The sequence below is a fragment of the Pteropus medius genome, unplaced genomic scaffold, assembly GCF_902729225.1.
Source record: "Pteropus medius unplaced genomic scaffold, Ma_sr-lr_union100, whole genome shotgun sequence".
Taxonomy (NCBI): Eukaryota; Metazoa; Chordata; class Mammalia; order Chiroptera; family Pteropodidae; genus Pteropus; species Pteropus medius.
In genome coordinates, this window is record NW_024344378.1 from 13,618,391 (window position 1) to 13,635,396 (window position 17,006).

A 17,006-nucleotide genomic window follows, 5' to 3' on the forward strand; every position below is an offset into this window, starting at 1 on the left:
TTCCCTGGCCGACAGGAGGCGCCGCAGGCGGCTATAGTCTGGCACCGCCCCAGGACATGTGCGGCGGGCCAGCGGGCCAACCCCGCGGCTGCTAAGCGCACTCTCAGCTGCCCCAGAGCCCCGTGGTCCCCACTACTCCAGCTGCCCGGGCTGCGCAGACGGCAGCCCGCGCGCCGTTTGTTTACCTCTCCGTGCGAGCACGGGGGAGGGGCGGGAGCAGCGCCGCGGCCCGCCCCCCTCCCGCCCCTTCCTTTACCTCCTGGGAAATGTAGTTCCGCCTCCCCGCCCCACTGCACGCCGGGAGTCGTAGTACGCACGCCGCTGTAGTGCGCCTGCGCCGTGCGGAATTCCGCAGTGGCCGCTGGGGTGTGTAGTCACCTTTGGCTTCTCTCTCCAGGGTAGAAAGCTTAAGTTATCTGGGCTTTTGCTTTGAGGGAAGGATATGGGCGAGCTGTGAGTCTACTCCCGGTAAGCCGTATTTTCAGCGACTCCCGGCAGGTGCTCAGTAGTTGGAGCATTCTTTATCCGAAGTTCCAGTTCTCTATTTCCTATTTCTTTCTCGTGTAACTTCTGTGCCTCAGTTTCACCCTCTACAAAATGTGCTGCTCAGAAAGCACACACAGAAACACTTCAAAAGCCAAAATCACCGTTCAGAAATGGGATGATTTCATCAGAACCGTAGAGGGCTCTATAAGGCCCTTCTTCCACTTCAACTTCCACCTCAACTTCCACGTGGTTTGTTTTATTTTGTTTTAATCTTATTCTTTAAAATTCCTTTCTCCTTCAGCCCCTCACTAGTGATTTTAGAGGCTAGGAAACCTCTCCGGTGCTGCAAGTGAAGGATATAATTCATTGCGAAAAAATGACTTGGTGCTGAAGTCACACAGGGTTCAATTGAAATCCTGACTTTGCTACTTACACTAGTTGTGTGGACTCTTCAAGACTCATTTTCCTCATGTGTAAAACGGGTATAATTACTCCATTTAACCAAACGTTGACAGCCTGAGTGTGATGGGCACTGTACAAGACAATGTGTACAGTAATAATAAGCCCTACTGACTATACACTCCTGTTTCTCTTAAGGAGTGTATAGTCAGTAGCCCTTATTATAAAGATTAAATGAAATAATTCCAGCACTTAGTACATGACACTTAATAAATGGACACTATGGTGATCATTTCCTCTCATGTTCTGTATAGAGAACTGAAAGCAGTGGCAAAAGAGAGCAGGGACCACATTAAAAAGCTGTCAATGGCTGCCCTCACCATCACCCTCTTTCCAAGTCCTCAATCTAATAAATCTTCAAAGGCTAGACCTGAGTTTCTTAGCCTCAGCATTATTGACATTTTGGGGCAAATAATTCCTTCTGGGGAGAGGGGCAGGCAACTTATGCATTGTGGGATGTTCAGCAGCTTCCCTGGCCTTTACCCACTAGATGCCAGTAACACACCACTAGCCCTCAGGTGTGACAACCGAAAATGTCTCTAGACATTGCCAAATGTCTTCTGGGGCACAAAATCACCCCTCTTGAGAACTACGGGTCTAAGAAGAGGAAGGGCAAGAGGGTAATAAATGTTGAACACACTAGGAGCAAACTGGGAATTATGTAAACATCCATAACTTTTCCCCACCCCGATTATTTTAACCTGCTAGTGGACATCCAAAATAACAGGAAGCTCTTGGTGAGGGGAGGAATTCCAGTGGCTACTGCAGAAAATACCATCTCAGGATGAAAATCTTACTCTCAAAAATGTCTTGGGCTTCATATTGCATTTTAATACCCTTTCCTTCCCTCCCTCTTTCTCTCTTCCTCTCTCCCTAACCGCGCCACCCCCCACCCCCACTCCTTTTGAAAGTGAACAAGATTTCCAGTGAGGTCAAAAACTGTAAAATTTTGCCAGCCCTTTTAAATATTACACTTGGCACCACATTTAAGAACCAAATAGATGTTCCATCAGATGCAGGGAGACCCAAAATGAGAGGTGTTCACAACCCACAGGAGAATTTATTTTTTTGTAATGGCTTTGAAACAGGGACTGTGCTTTTTCAGCTGTTGGCTAAGCCGCTTCAGATCTGGGCTTTCCACCCTCAAAAAGGGACATGTTGGGTAAGGGAACAATAGAATTATTTAAAAGAAAATACTTATTCACTCAGAACATCTATTAGTTGAGGGTAGAAATTATTAGGTTGAAAGTTAGTTTCTACCACTTGTAGAAACCCTCTATACTTTAGATCCCAGATTACTAAGGACTACCCCAGGAACTTAAAAGAAGTGGTTTTCTGACAAATAAAAGTCTACCCAGTGGGAGGCAAACTATGTGACATGCAATCAAGAAAAAGTACAAACTGAAAACACGGGTTCAAGATGGGTTTAAATCCTTAAATGATAAGCCCTAGCAGGTTATTAAGAGAAAGGAGGATGCTTGTTGCATGTGCCTGACCTTTCATAGTTGACCTCCAGATGAATTAGCTAACTGTTTTTTTAGAGCCATAGCCAAGTAGGAGATGAGGAGATGGAAAGTAGGGTGAGCCACCAAAAGGCCACTTACATATATGTTGAAGAGGAGGAGACTTGATGGTGGGCAGTGGGCAGTGGACAGTGTTAAGGGCTGCTTTATGTCTAGAAATATCCACTTTTCTAATAGCTATTGAAAGTGTCACTTCCTTCGCCCTGCTTTGGGTGACTCCCGGAATTTTTGCTTGGACATTGGCTACAAGCACAAAGCTTAGGGCTCTATCCTTGGGACAGTGATGCTACCCACAGACCACCCCTCAGCACTAGTCCCATCATGGAGGAACCCAGAGGCAGCCATGGCCCTTCTTTTGCTCGCACAAACAAATGCAGATGGGGAAACTGAGGGAAAGCATGGCTTCCAAAGTCTGGATCAAAGAACCTGGAATCTTGCCAATAGTCTCGGTGCTGTCTGCTCCCTAAAGTAGCTCTCTCAGGAAGTCTCATCTGAAGATGGAAAAAGTCTCCCAGAGTCCCCCAGACCTATAACAAACACAGCCCAATGGGGACAATCTGCTTTCTGGAGGAAGCAGGCAAAACTCTTCAACTTAGGGGGCACTTCTCTGCACAGTTTACTCAATACAGATTTTCAAATGATTTATTGTAGATTCACAAACAATGGAGGAGGCTGGTCTGTTATATCTTTTCTGCAGATAGAAGAGATGGAAAAAGGGGAAGGGACCATGAGGTGAAGCTACAGGTCCAAAGTCACTGTGTTGGTGACACCCGGTGCTTAAGAGAACTTCTTTGAAACTGCAAGGTGCTTACCCTGCAGGGCACCGTTTTCTGCAATTATCTCTAAGGACAGGGGTTTTCAAATAATCAAGGGGAGGGTGAGTCCTGCGCTCCTAAATGAGAACCATCCCCCACCCCAAAATAACCACCAAAGGTCCCCCTTCCTCCCTCAGAGTCCAGAAACATGAAGAGCAGCAGAAAACCTTTTTCTCTGCCCAGTGAGTCAGCCTTGCCTAACTTCATGCGTAAGCTCTCAAGTCAGCTCAGAGCTGCGGGGCTGTGTGCAGCCGAGATAAATTTGGGTCTAGAAGGGATGACGTAATGCTAAACCCGAGAGGGAGCTGCCGCCTCCCAGAGCTCCAGTCGCTAGGGCTGTAGGCTGACATCCCAATTACGCGAAAAAGCACCAAGCAACCTAGGTGCCTGAGCTGGGGAGAAAGGGACAGAAAGGATGTGGGGGTGGGAGGAAACAGCAGGGGAAGGCAGTATTAATCTGAGATCGCTGAATCTTGAAGTTTGTTGTTTTTTAACTTCAGTTTTCTGGTGAGATCAGGCCACTGTCAGAGGCTCAAACAGCTGCACTTGACTTGCATCCTGACTTATCTCTTCCTCCTTATAGAAAAGGGCATCTTATATTTTATTAAATGGCCCTTATTACAGCAGCCTAGTTTGGTGATTATAATGGATTTGGTATTTGTTAATCTCTCAACTGTCCCTTTCCTTCTTTTTTTTGCATTAACTTAGATCTAAGAAGAAATCTGCATTGCAGGACTCAATTAATATGCATATCTAAGAGAGTTGCTTACTCTGGAGCACCCCACTTGAGGGTGTACCAGATAAGGTATTCAAGAGGATTTTGCTAGAGCCACGCCAAGTGAATGTTCCCCCAAATAATATTTCATGGTTTATTTCTTGGAAGTTTATATCATTAAGCTTATTGATCAATCCAGTCTTCAGAAAACTGAGGCTCAGAGAGGTATGGTAACTTACCCAGGGCCACACAGCTGTCATACAAGAGTTAGCACTCAGGCCTACAGATGGTTTGTCTTGTGCCCTCTACCATTTCCATAATTCTTTTTCTGGCTGATTCATGTTTTTAAAAGTAATACAAATAAATAAAATGGAGTGAATTTTCTAGTCTTTTAAATTTGCAGAGCCCCAACCTTTAAATATCAAGATCAAGTTACATTCCAAAGAGATCCAAAGCCTACTTTTGTTTTCTGTTCAAGGTTCTTTATTCCCTAAAGAAAGGTTGGCCTCAGAATCAATTCTTCTGCTGGTGATTACCACGAGCCATAGGCCCAACTTCACACTACACCACTTTAATTAAAAGACCACCACAATCTTTGTTGTGTGGAAGTACATAGTTTCCGTCATCATGAATGCCTCCCAAATACTTTTTTCAAATGACATTTCATCATTCGTTGCTGTAGTCACATATTATTCTCCTTTAATTTATGGTTATAATCATTTATACCAGTAGATTTTGTGACTTTCAGCCATCTTTGGCATATAGCCTGGTCAATCATGTTATGTTATTCTTTTGAAACACTGCTTATACCATGAGTTAATATTTTGTTTAGAATTTTTCCATCTATATTCAAAAGCAAGAATATACAATAATTCTTTTGTTGTGTTTATTGGTTTTGGATGCAATGACCTGTTCTTTCAAAGTTAGATGCAACTTAATTTTAAAACCTTAAAAAAAAAACTTGCCAGAGGCCTTCCTCTACTGCTAAGAAGATGCTCCACATTCTTGCCACAGCCCTGGGTAACCCTCCATCCCCTGCCAGAAGCCTGCCTAGAGTTGCCCTGCCCCCACCCCTTGGCATCACCACTCCTTTACAGGCAGCAGAATCTTGTGGAGGTCCACTCTTAAGCCCAGCCAGGCCCTGGACATTTAATCACAAACCTGACCCTTCTCTGCCTTATGGCTGAGTTCTCACCCTCAGGTGCACATTTAGAATAAAAACACCAGACCCTTGCCTGCCCACGGACATCTGTGATCTCACTAGCTCTCCTGCATTCTGATTCTAAGATTCCTGGAATTCTCCAGAAATCCTAGAATAATTTTCCTCCATTTGCCTACTAGTTGCCATGTAATGAGAGCCAACTATGTGCAAGGTACTGCTCCTACAATTGGTTCACTTAATCTTCAGCATACCTCTGAGATTCCTGTTTCACAGATGAGGCCCAGAAAGGTTAAGTGATTTGCCCATGGTCACATAGGTAGTGAATGGATTCAAACCTGGATTTTCTAACTCTTAGATCCCCCAGCATACATCAGGGCATGTTCAACTGGACAAGGTCAAACCAAATTAGTTAAGGCAATGGTCTCAAGCAGGGGTAATAACATCCCCCTAGGAAGCTTTGGAAATATGTGGGAGTGTCTGTCTCAAGTATCACAATGACTTGGGGGTTCTGCTGGCATTTGGTGAATGGGAACCTGGGTTGTTAAATCCTGCAGTATTCTGGATGAATCTGCACAAGAACTGTCTCACCAATAGCTCCCTCACTGAGAGACACTGGGTCAGAAGATCAAAGGCAGAGAACTCCTCATTCATTCAACAAATATTCCTTAAGTGTCCATTATTTTGGGAACTAATCTAGTTGCTGAAGATAGAACAATGAACAGAACTACTTATGGTCCCTGTTCTCGAGGTGTGAGGTGTTCGTATTCTAGCCTGACAGACTGATGATAAGCAAGTAAAATCATTGTGAATTGTGATAAGCTGGGTAAGGGATAAATGATAAATGAGGGTGGGAGGGTAAGCTTTAGGTGGGTGGAAGGATTAGGGAAATCACAGGGGCTGTCCAGGCCAGCTTCTCAAACTTTAATGATCACACAAACACCTGGGAATTGCAGTAAAACGCAAATTTGGAATCAGCAGTTCTGGGTTGGGCCTGGGAGTCCCATTTCTGACAAGCTCCCATCTTCAGATCACACTCTAAACAGTAAGGGTGAAGGCCATACAAGGAATTTGGATTTTATTCTAAGTGAGACAGGAAAGAAACTATAGAAGGGCTTTAAACAAGTGACATGAGCCCAGTTACAGTTAGGGTCACTCTGGTTTCCTAGATGGAAGAAAAGAAGAGGTTGGACCTAAGCTAGACTGGAACCAGCTGGCCAACGCTGTCAGGGTAGCAGCCAGGGCCTAAAGCTCATCTCTGCAGTGTACATGTGCCTCTCTTTTCTCTGGCTTCTCTGGCAGAAGCCCTTGGCTCCAGCATGGGCCAGACCAGTTGCCCTACAAGCTTGAGTGCCTTCAGGAAACCTAGTACATCCTGACAGGGTGTGGATTCACACCCCTAACAGCCTAACATGCAGAGCCACAGGAGCCTTACTGGTTGGGTGAGTTCCCCAGGAGGTGCTGGGCAAGGTAGTACTACTACATGTCTAAGTAGCAACATACTAGACCATCACCCTCCAGAAAAAGGGCCATATCTGGCTTCAGTGTCAATACCCAAAGAGCTCTGGTAGATTTTTGGCTGCCCTCTCTCTGCCCTAGGATGAGTAGGAAGTAAAGGAAGTCACTTCAGGCCGGCATCCCCAAGGGGACCTTGAGCCTGGACTTCAAACATTCTAGATTCCATTTCTTGCCTCTTCTTCTCTGAGGCTTCTCCCAGAGCCCTAAGTTTTCCTGAGAAGAAAGAAAAACCTGGGTTTGAGTCTCACCTCTACTCTTTGTTAAAATGTGACCTTGGGAAAGTCTGACCCCTTGCAAAGGCTAAGGCCTCATCTGTAAAATGAGAATAATTATATTATAGCACCCCATTATTGGACGGTTGTAGGATTTAATATAAAGCACTTAGCATTGTGTTGGCATATAGTAACCACTCAGTAAAAGGGGGGCCATTATCATTATTCTTTTGGAAAACAGAGAATTGCCATTGGCTCCCTTGGGGACAGGTTATCAGACTTCCAGTAAACAGTAAAGAGTTATTTATTGGTCTCTATTTGTCTATCATTTGCACTGGACCATAGAACTGGAACTGGAGACCATACATACTGCATTTTGGAAGCACTAAGCACAGTGCTTGGTTCCTGACAGAATTTCAAAATTATTTGTTGAATTGAGCTAAATTTTACAACTAGTGGAAAGAAGAAAAGAAATCTTGGGAGTCAAAAATATGGTAGGGTTGGGGCCCCAAACACAGGATGCTGTAAGGCGGTTCTCGGCCCCAGCAGAAGTAAAAACAAAGGCCACACAAGCTCCCACTTGCCACCCATGGCCAGAAACAGAGCATCCCTGGGCATGCCCTGTATTTTAATACAATATTAAAATAGTTCCAAATCATCTTTATTCAAGTATCCTTGCTAATGGCAATAAAGCTAGAGTAAAATAGCTCACATGTCAGGTAAACCAAGTCCCTTTTTATTGGCTTTAGTTCGATTTTCCCAATCTCTCTTTCCCTCAGGACACTGTTTATCTTTCTAATTTTGCTGTGTTTAAATTTCCTTAGCAGACTCCGGAGTTGAATATTAGAGGTATGTGGCCAAGGGCATGTATGAGAGAGCAGGCCTGGTAGGAACACTGGTATGGACAATCCTCCAAGTACAGAATGCCCCACTCTGTAAAGAACTTGAGAGTGGAATGTGTTTATTTACAAGGCTGCTTACACTATACTGGTGTATTTTTTTTAAGCTCAGGCAGTTTAAAAAAAAAGTCAGATCTGTAAAAATTACAAGGATAAACACAAAACACAAAGGATTTTTAAACATGGGGAGGGGGATGTGTGAAGGGGCGGGAGTTGGGGAATGGGGTGGAGAGGGACTATTCCTTTTGGAAGCTCAAGATAAATTTTTGTTCTATCTGTAATGATGTCTAGAACCAAAGATACAAAACCCAAGTCGGATCCAATTCAATTTAAGATAATTGAATTTCTAAAACCTGGTATTGGAACAGAGAATGCTATGAGGAAAGGGACCGTACCTCTGGGACCTAGCACAGTGCCTGACATAAAGCGACATGTGCTCCTTAAATACCAGTTGAATGAATGAATGAATGGATAAAGCCACTGAACAAATTAGGGAGAATTCCTGGCCCATCATATAATTCTACCCTTTATAAAAGTATTTGCCACAAAAGGCCTTTTAAAGAGAGCTTCTCTAATCTAAATTTTTTTTTTTAAAAAAAGGGATCCTGTTTTCATATATTTCATGGAGATTTATTGCTCCAAGCAAGAGTCACCTGAACTTTCAAAACATTTCACAAGCAAGGGGCCCAGCCAAGATGAGGAAGCAAAGAAGGAACTTGCAGCTCATGAGGACGGTGGCAAATGCCTCATTATTTTTGGCCAGAGAGATCAAGTTAGCTGTTGACAGCTTTAACACCTCCAGCCAGGCCACTAAGAGACAATGATATCGGAGACAATTACTTCCCTTTTGTTTAGCAGGAGAGCCAGAGAGGAGGTGTCAGTCCCTGAGGAATTGAAGGCTCTCTGCAGTGCAAGCCCAGAGCCCCACCCTCCATCCCCAGAAGGAGGCCCCTCTGGGAAGACTTGAATTCCGTCTCTGCATTTAAGGCTTCGGTAGCCATGCCGCCACAGTCACCGCCTTCGGACTCCTCCCACTCCCCCCTTCCTCCCATGTAAAAGAAAATACTTTTTTCTAAATGGCAAATTCAAATTAGCTTCATTTAGAAAGACTATTGAGAATGTGGCAATGAATGACCTTTGCAATAACCCGACACACCCTAGAATCAGTAAACCAGGTTTGAGAGTTGCTGACTTTATGAGCACCTGACCTGTAAAACAAAAGCCCAGTTTGGGCCTCTGTCTGGGACCCAGTCTCACATCAGGTGGGAGGGAACACAGCCCATAAAGACATGTTTCTGCCTCTGCTGTGTCCTCTTGAGCAAGCCACTGTCCCTCTCTGGGCCTCGGGCTCTCCATCTGTAGAGTGAGGATGATAGATGATGCTCTGTGACCTCTGGGGCTCCTTCTGGCCTGATGCTCTGTCTTACCACCTGCCCCCTTCAAAAAGAAAACTCAAAATGGAGTTGAAGGAAGAATAGGAAAGGGAAGAGAATGGTTCAGAGGGCCAGGGGACAATGAACCTCCCTCTTTTTCTGCCTCTTGAAAATCCCATTCTTCATTCTACAAGAAGATTCCCATTTCTTGCTGGGTTGTTGCTTTTGTACTTCTTTTTCTTTCTCCCTTTTTAAACTCAAAAGCCACAAAACCACAACTTACCTCCCCAAAACAGGTCATTTGGAAGCCAGAGCCGTTGGGGGTTAGGTGTGTCGGGCCTGCCATACTGGTGGTATCTAAGTGAAGACCAGGCCAGGGCAACCATGTGCTTCTCCTCTAGAAACCCAGTTTAAATCAATATTTATCCAACTGTATTTATAGAAAGTAGTGGTGGTAGGGAGGAGGGGGTGGGGTAGAGAGGCGGGGGAATCTAAAACAGAACAAGCCACAATGACTGATGCAAATCTTTGTGGCCAATTCATTTCTGCAGGGCCGGGCTTTTTTTTAAAAAAAAGGCAAAAGACCCAGCTTTTGATGAACCTGCTGTTGGCCCCAGTACCCATAGCAACAGCCCCAAGTCCTCTAATATGTCCAGAGGACAGACTTGGGAAAGGCAGCAGGAGGAGGGTAGTGTTTCCTAGGAGCCTAAACTTGAGTTAGGGCCAGGAGCATTGAACAACTCTAAGAAACAAAAAAACCTCTCTGGTTGGCTATTCTGTCTCCAGCTTCACTTGTCAACCTTTTCAAAGCAGGGTGTGTACAGGAAGACTGTGGACAATCAACAGGGTGTTTCAAATACCAGCTCTGTTTCAGGTTGTTGGGTGACCTTGAGCAAGTCATTTCACTTCTCTGGACTTCATTCCATAGCTATAAAATTCATACATGCATATATGGTTAAGACTGCAGACTTATTCTGGAGTCAGAGGCCTAGGTTCCAAACTCAGTTCTGCCGCTTACAAACCATGTGATAGTGCCCCTGCTCCTACATTCATTAGCCACTCCATAAATGGGTGGAATAAACTTGATTGTGTCATGGGGTTGTTGTGAAAATTGGAAGAGAAAATGCATGTTTAGCCCCATATTTGGTACATCGTCAGTGCTCAATAAGTGGTAGCTAGTATTGATACTATGCAATGCAATTAGTTGCTGCTGCAAGCTGGTACCCTCTTCATTTCCTTCAGTTTTACCCGCAGACTTTTGCTCAACCATCCTTAGATGAAAATCTTCATTTCTGGATGTGTCAACGGGAGAGTGTTTTGGTCTGGGAGGGAAGGTAGGTGAGCCTAAAGCCCTGCCCCCTTTGCCTGGGTCTCCTCCACAGGGTACCCAGTTCCTGGGAGCTCTGGGATTCTAAGAGTCACTACAATATCCTTGAAAGTCTACTTCTGGCACTTACCAGTGGGCAGAGACCATATTTAAAACTGGAAAAAAAAAATAATCTGGGGATCATAATTTAGGACGCAGAAATAGGAGCCTGATTTAAGAATGCTCTTTATACAGCTCTACCAAAAACAGATGCCTCACCCCCAGCATAAATTAACCCATAGAGTTTTCAGAAAAAAAAGCAATTGCGCATAGTGGGTGCTCAATGCATATTTGTTGAATGAATAAAGGAATCATAAGATGCTTGCCATGCAGAAATGTGACCTACTTGAACAGTAGTTACCATCAAAGCCCTCAATCTTAGCATAAGTTGCCTTAGTCCTCTGCTCTCTAAGCCAGTAACTGATTGATGTCACAGCTGATGACAGTATGCATTTTCAGTTTTCCAGGCCTGACCTACCATCTCTTTACAGGCTCTGGTCTTTACAACTCAACAGCACTCTGTGTGGATTATGGGAGACATCCTCCCTCTTTGGAAAAGATTAGTATTTCCAACTCTTCTCCAAATCTTCAGAAATATTTCAGAAAGTCTGTCATGTGTCTCCTGGCCTTCAAACCTGATCGCTATGCCATAGCCAGTAAATGATGAACCAACCAAAGAATGTGTATTGTCTACTATATGCCTGGTGATATGCTATATGCAACAGTAACACATACTTACATATTGTAGATGATCTTTTCCCTTAAGATGCTAATCATCTCCCAGTGAGGATGAAGCTAATGTACAGTAAGCAAGTACAAAATTGCATGGTTCTAATTATAAAAGCTCAGAAAAGTGACTATGTATTGAGCACCTACTGTAGTCCAGGCACTTTAAATGTAAAGGGAGTGCCTCATTTAGTTATTCCACAATCATGTGAGGCTGGTACTATAGTTATCCCCATTTTATGAAAAAGAAATGGAACCTCAGAGAGGTTAGTTAGGTAACTTGTGCCCAATGTCACACAGCCTGTAAGCAGCAAAAGAGGAATTTGGGCCTTGCTCTGAGTGACTGTAAAGCTTTCATTCTCTCAACTACCCTGACTTAAGAATAGCCAGGGGAGGCTTCCTAGAGGAGGTGGGCACTGACCTAGGCCTTGAAGGGTGGGTAAGATGCTCCTAACCCCAGGGGAGTAAGAGAATGAGGACATTCTAGACAGAGGGAAGAGTCTGTGAGTTAAGTACAAGGGCAGGACTGTGAATTCTGCTTGTTGGTGGACCTGCTGGACAGGAGCAGAGATTAAGTCAGGAAGGCAGGGTGGGGCCAAATGATACCACGCAGCAGCAGCTTCCTCCTTACAAGGATAAGGCTGCTCCTTGGCCTGTTCATGCCCCAAGGAAAGTACTTCACCCTCAAACCCAGGTAATTCATTCCAGAGAGCAACCCATGGCTTCTACCTCCATTTATCTTACACATTCCTGCAAAGCCACCTTCCCCAGACACTGGGGAAGCCCAGTTCTGTTCTCTAGACCTTTACCTGTTACGGTAGTTCCCACTTGCCTGCCAAACAGCTTTTATGCATACAACACCCTTTGCGAATCTTTTTCTTTCAGTTTTAACCTTTTTCAAAACAGGAAGTAAATATTTGTCTAATTATCAGTCAGTTCTAAATTGCCACCCCTCCACGGGACCCCAAATGGCTATAGGTGATGATGCCAGAAGTTTTTTACATATAATTTCTGAATTTGTGATCACACTCTCCATGATTAATATTTCTAGAGGCCTTTAATTTGAGATTCTTAGGGATTCTCAACAGTTGTAACTTTAGGAGAATGTACTTGTATATTTTAGGGAATCCTTGCTTTGCACAGAGCAGTCAAAATTGGGTGGCTTAACCTCCCCCCACCCCACCCCAAGAAAACTTACCATATCTACTGGGAATAATTTAGCACTCTGGCCACAACTTGGTGAGTGCTCCTAGTACGGAAACCTCAACAAGGCAATGAAAAGCAGTTCTAGCGACAATGGAAAATGAGCTCTTGCCAAGTAAGTACTTTGCAAACAACAGTAAAAACGGAACGTGTGAACTCGTGACCAGGTTCTATCTGTGCATTTCGGGAAGGTCTTACAGAACCCGAAATGGAGACTCGAATAGAGGATCAACAGCCATCCTCTGGGAGAAAAACGTCCCTTTAAGAAGGGATTGTACCAGCTGGCCTCACTACAGCTCCCAGAGATTTCTGGCTTGCCTCCTAGCCCCACCCCCTGTCTCTGGCCTCAGCAACGCGTGACGTCATAAGAAGCTGCAGCTGCTGGTTGGCTGAACGACGTAGCTAGGTCAAGTCCAGTCAGAGGAAAGAAGTTTGTCTCCATGTGGAAACCATGTGTCTCTAGCTGGGAGGGGGAGGAGGAGGAGGCGGGGAAACTAAGATCAAGTGATTACAGGGGAACTGGCTGAAATGTAGGCGGAGAGGTTGTGCACCTGAGCTGGGCAGCGATGCCCTTTGCAGTAGTGACATAGAATAAACAAAAACAAAAACCCAAAACCCTAAACTTGCCCAACAAACAAAACTTGAGCCCTCCCATCATAATAATTTAAAGGCCAGGATCTCTGCTTTCTTCCAAAAACCAGGGACCTGAGAAATGCCGGAGTCCTATCGGAACGCCCAGATCCCCATCCCTCCTCCCAACAACTGAATGATGTAAGCGTTTCGGAAAGCGGGGCTCTGAAGCAAAACAAGCCCAGCGCGCGCGGTGCGACCCGCAGTGCCGGAGCCGGGTGCACGCACGACCCGCCCCCCGACTCGCGTTATTGCTGTGCACACGCGGACCGCCGTGACGCGCGGGCATTGTGTGCAGCGAGCAGAAAACAGCGGCGAGCGCCGCCAGCGCAAAGGGCCCCCAACAAATTGAGGCAGATGTAGGGTCCGCCGTTATCCGTACCCAGAGACCGAGAACCCGCGCGGGGTTGGCGGAGTGGGAAGGATAAAGTGGACCCTGTGGGTCTCTCCTGTTTTCAGGAGGGATAATAAGAGGGCCCGTCGCCCGTAGTTTGCTGGCGGTCACCCTCGCCTGAGTGAGCTGTAGGGGAGGGGGCGAGGGCCTGGAGCGGGGTCCCCGTAGCCAAGCCGGGCACGGCGCAGCGCAGCGCCCCACGCTCTCGGGGAAATCTGGGGACCACTGACATCACGTCATGCAGAGCCAAACAGCAGCGGCGAAAAGAGGCAAGAGAGCTAAAAATACTCCCACGGGGAGCCAGCCAGAGGAGGGGGGGCAGCAGGGCCGAGGGGCTGATTACGCACACGAAGTTGACTTTGACTGGGGCGCTGAGGTTCCGAGCCCCTCTCGGGGTCTCGCTGCCGTGCAGCGCGGACGCCTCGGGAGAGGGACGCGGAGGAAGCCCCTTGGCTTTCTCAACCCCGGGAGCCTAGCTCCGCTGCTGCTGGCCCGCCCCGTGCGGGGCAGCCGGGCCCGGCGCGCCCGGCCCTCTGCTTACGTGACTGGTGGCCACGCCGGAGCCCCGGCACCGGGTAAACAAGGAGGTGGCGGCAGCCAGGGCGGCCGGGGGTGGGGTGAGTGGGGGCGGCGGAGGTTTCCAATTGTCTGCGAGTGTGAAGGGGTGACGGGACGTGTTGGAAGCTCTAGCAGCTTCCTTAGTACACCTCTCTGGGGGCGGGGGAGGGGGGTCAAACCAGGTTTGCCACACACTGCCAAGGTGCCCTCGTAGAGTGCACCCCCCGCCGTAGCCGGCGCCACGGGACAGATTCCGGAGAACCGGGGACCCGGGCGGGGGTTAGCTAAAGAAATTACGCCCCTCCCCCCTCCAACAAAAGCAAACACACCAAACAAAACCACGTCTTCACCGGGCTCTCCACCAGCTCTGGCTTTTCCCCGAAACTACCTCCCGACAAATGCACACTCCACCCCATCCCCCACCCCCCGCCCAGTAATCGCAATCTGATTCGGCTACACAGCCGGCGATGCGCCTTTCTCTAAACCCAAGCAGGCGCTCCGAGAAAAGAGGAAAGAGAAAGAAAAGAACGCACCACCGACCTCGCAACATAAATCCTTGTTGTTGTTGTTTTTCTTTTTTTTTGTCTTACAGCTTCTGCACAATTGCTCTGCCAACACACGCTTAATTTAACCCTGGAGGCCTGGCGTGTCGGTCAGCTAAGGTGTTTTTGTGTTTGAGGGTTGTTGTTGTGTTTTGGGGGGAGGAGGTTGCAAGATCTGACACGTTGCAATCGTACCATATTCATTCTCTCTCTCTCTCTCTCTCTCTCTCTCTCTCTCATTGATCTTCCTACTTCTTCAGACAGCTTAAACACATTGGTTTGCTCTAGTCTGTCGGTCTATCTATCTGCCCGGTCCCTTCCCCCTTCTTGCAGCTATTATTTGCGAGGACCGTATTGGAGACACCGCACACGCGTGCCCCCGTTAGAGCGCAGTCGGCTGCCCGGGGAGGGCTGGGGGACCCGGCTGGCAGGAGCAAAAATGAAATAGACGAATGCAAAAAAGGAGACCGGGGTGGGGCTTCCAGTACCCCCCCCGCCCCAACGCATCGCTCTTTACCTGAGTCTGGGAGTGGGAAGGGGACGGTAGAAATCGACCAGGAAGGCGTTCGCCTTCCTCGCCCAGCGCTCTTGCTTGGGAGCCGTCTCCGGAAAATAAAGAAACCGCACATAGCCCACACCTTCTTCCCCAACTATTGTTTCCTGCGAGATCCCAAAGTTTCCTTCTAGCTGCGTTCCCCTCGCCAAGTTTCCCTGCAGGACGGCGGGTCCGGGGCGAGCTGCTGGAGCTGCTTGGCCCTGCGGGCCTGTTTCTTGGGGGAGGGGGGGAGCGGTGACACCCCAGGGCAACGGAGACGCAGGGGCACTGTATCCGAGGACCCAGTGGCCTGAGCCCAGCCCGCTGCGAGAGGGGAGGAAAAAGCGAAATAGACAGGAGGGAGAAGCAGAGCCCAGCCAGCCCGAGCCCATGCTGTAAAGGGCTCTTGGTGGCTGTTGTTATTGTTGTCGTGTGTGTCTGTGTGTTTTCTTTCTGGAACCTCTGAGCTCTGCCTATGGTTCCCAACTTTCGGCTTCTAATCCTCCCCACCCAACCCAGGAACGAGCGACAGAAAAACAACACTTGTCTGCCCGAGAAAGCTCCGGGAAAAAAAAGAAGAAGAAAAAGGAAGAAAGGAGACCTCGAAGAGATGAGCTCTGAGCTCAGTTGTCAGCAAACAACAACACTCCCCCGCTCCTCCGCGGGGCGGTCCTCCCAAGCCTCCGGGAGACAGACAGACAAACGCACCGACAGGCCCCTCTCTCCCCCCCGCTCGTCTTTGTTACATCTTTAGCAGCTTTGTGCGTGCGTGTCCTTTCTCCGGTGTCATCGGCTTTACTGCCGAGGGCTGGATGTGTGTTGGGGGGAGGGGGGCGCGGGCCGAGCAAGCGACTAGGGTCGCCCAAGTGGGCGAGGAAGAAAGAGCGGGGCGCCGAGGAGGAGCGGGGGCCCCGAAACTTACTTTTGTTTTCTTTCTCGATCTGCTCCAGGTAGCTGGCGGCCTCAAGCAGAATCTGCACGTTCTGCAGAAAAGTGTTGATGTGCTTCTCCATCGAGTTCTCGCTGGTGTTGAAAATGTCCGAGAAGGGGCACCTGAGCTTGGCCCCCGCGGGCTCCTCGGGCTGGGCCGGGGGCTGGGGCGCAGACACCGCGGGGAGCGCGGCGGGGGCCAGCCCCGCGCCCTCGCAGCGCGCCTCCTTGCGCGGCCGCCCGCGTTTGCCCATGGAGAGACCGGGGTCCGCCGAGCTGGTCCTCTTCTGGGGTTGCGCGGCCCCGCAGAGCTCCGGGCCCCAGGGGAGACCCGGCTGGCTGGAGCTGAGGAGGCGCCGAGGCGAGGAGGCGACCTGACTTCCCGAGCCTCGCTGCGTGCAGTTGTGTGCTTGAGTGTGTGTGTGTGTGTGTATGTGTGTGTGTCGGTCTCGCAGTGGGTCTGTGTATGGGAGATTGAATGAACCTACAGGACAGACGGAGGCGCTCTGACGCCTGGGTCCTAGTGCGAGCCTGTCTCCATCAGACTGGTCAAAATAAAAGGTGGAGACAGGCGAGGCAAGGACCGCCCCCTGCCCGTCCCCGCCTCTCCCCAAATCTTACCACAATGTAGAACACTGTATTTTAACCAGAATGGAAAAAATACTCTATGACTCTGAGTGCACCTGCATAAAAACAGACTACTAAGCTATTTTTTTCTTCACATCATAATACTTCATAAAGCGTCCAGCACAAGGCCTGGCACATAGTAGGTCTCCAATAAATGATAACCTCTGTGACTTTTTTTTTTTAAAAGCCCTATTAAAAAAAACCCATCACATGTAACCTGAAGTTCCCTCCACCAATACATACATGCAAGGCCTTGTGCCTGCAAACGGCCAAATGAAATCCCCAGGCCCACAAATTCCAGTTACAGATTTACTCTCTCTCTTCAAAAGCAAAGTT

At 47.9% G+C, this 17,006-nt stretch overlaps 1 protein-coding gene across 3 annotated transcripts in view; it reads right to left on the bottom strand.

Moving 5' to 3' along the window:
* MXI1 (MAX interactor 1, dimerization protein) overlaps positions 1–16,562 on the bottom strand; it is a 71,371-nt gene extending 54,809 nt beyond the window's left edge. The window contains exon 1 of one of the 3 annotated variants that reach the window (XM_039871247.1): positions 16,036–16,562. In XM_039871247.1, the coding sequence (XP_039727181.1) occupies positions 16,036–16,297 (262 nt within the window). In that variant the 5' untranslated portion in view covers positions 16,298–16,562. Of the gene's footprint in view, positions 1–14,576; positions 14,754–15,095; positions 15,117–16,035 lie in introns of those variants that run through there. The other 2 variants (XM_039871248.1, XM_039871249.1) reach the window with 2 other exon arrangements.
* Positions 16,563–17,006: the final 444 nt, after the last annotated feature.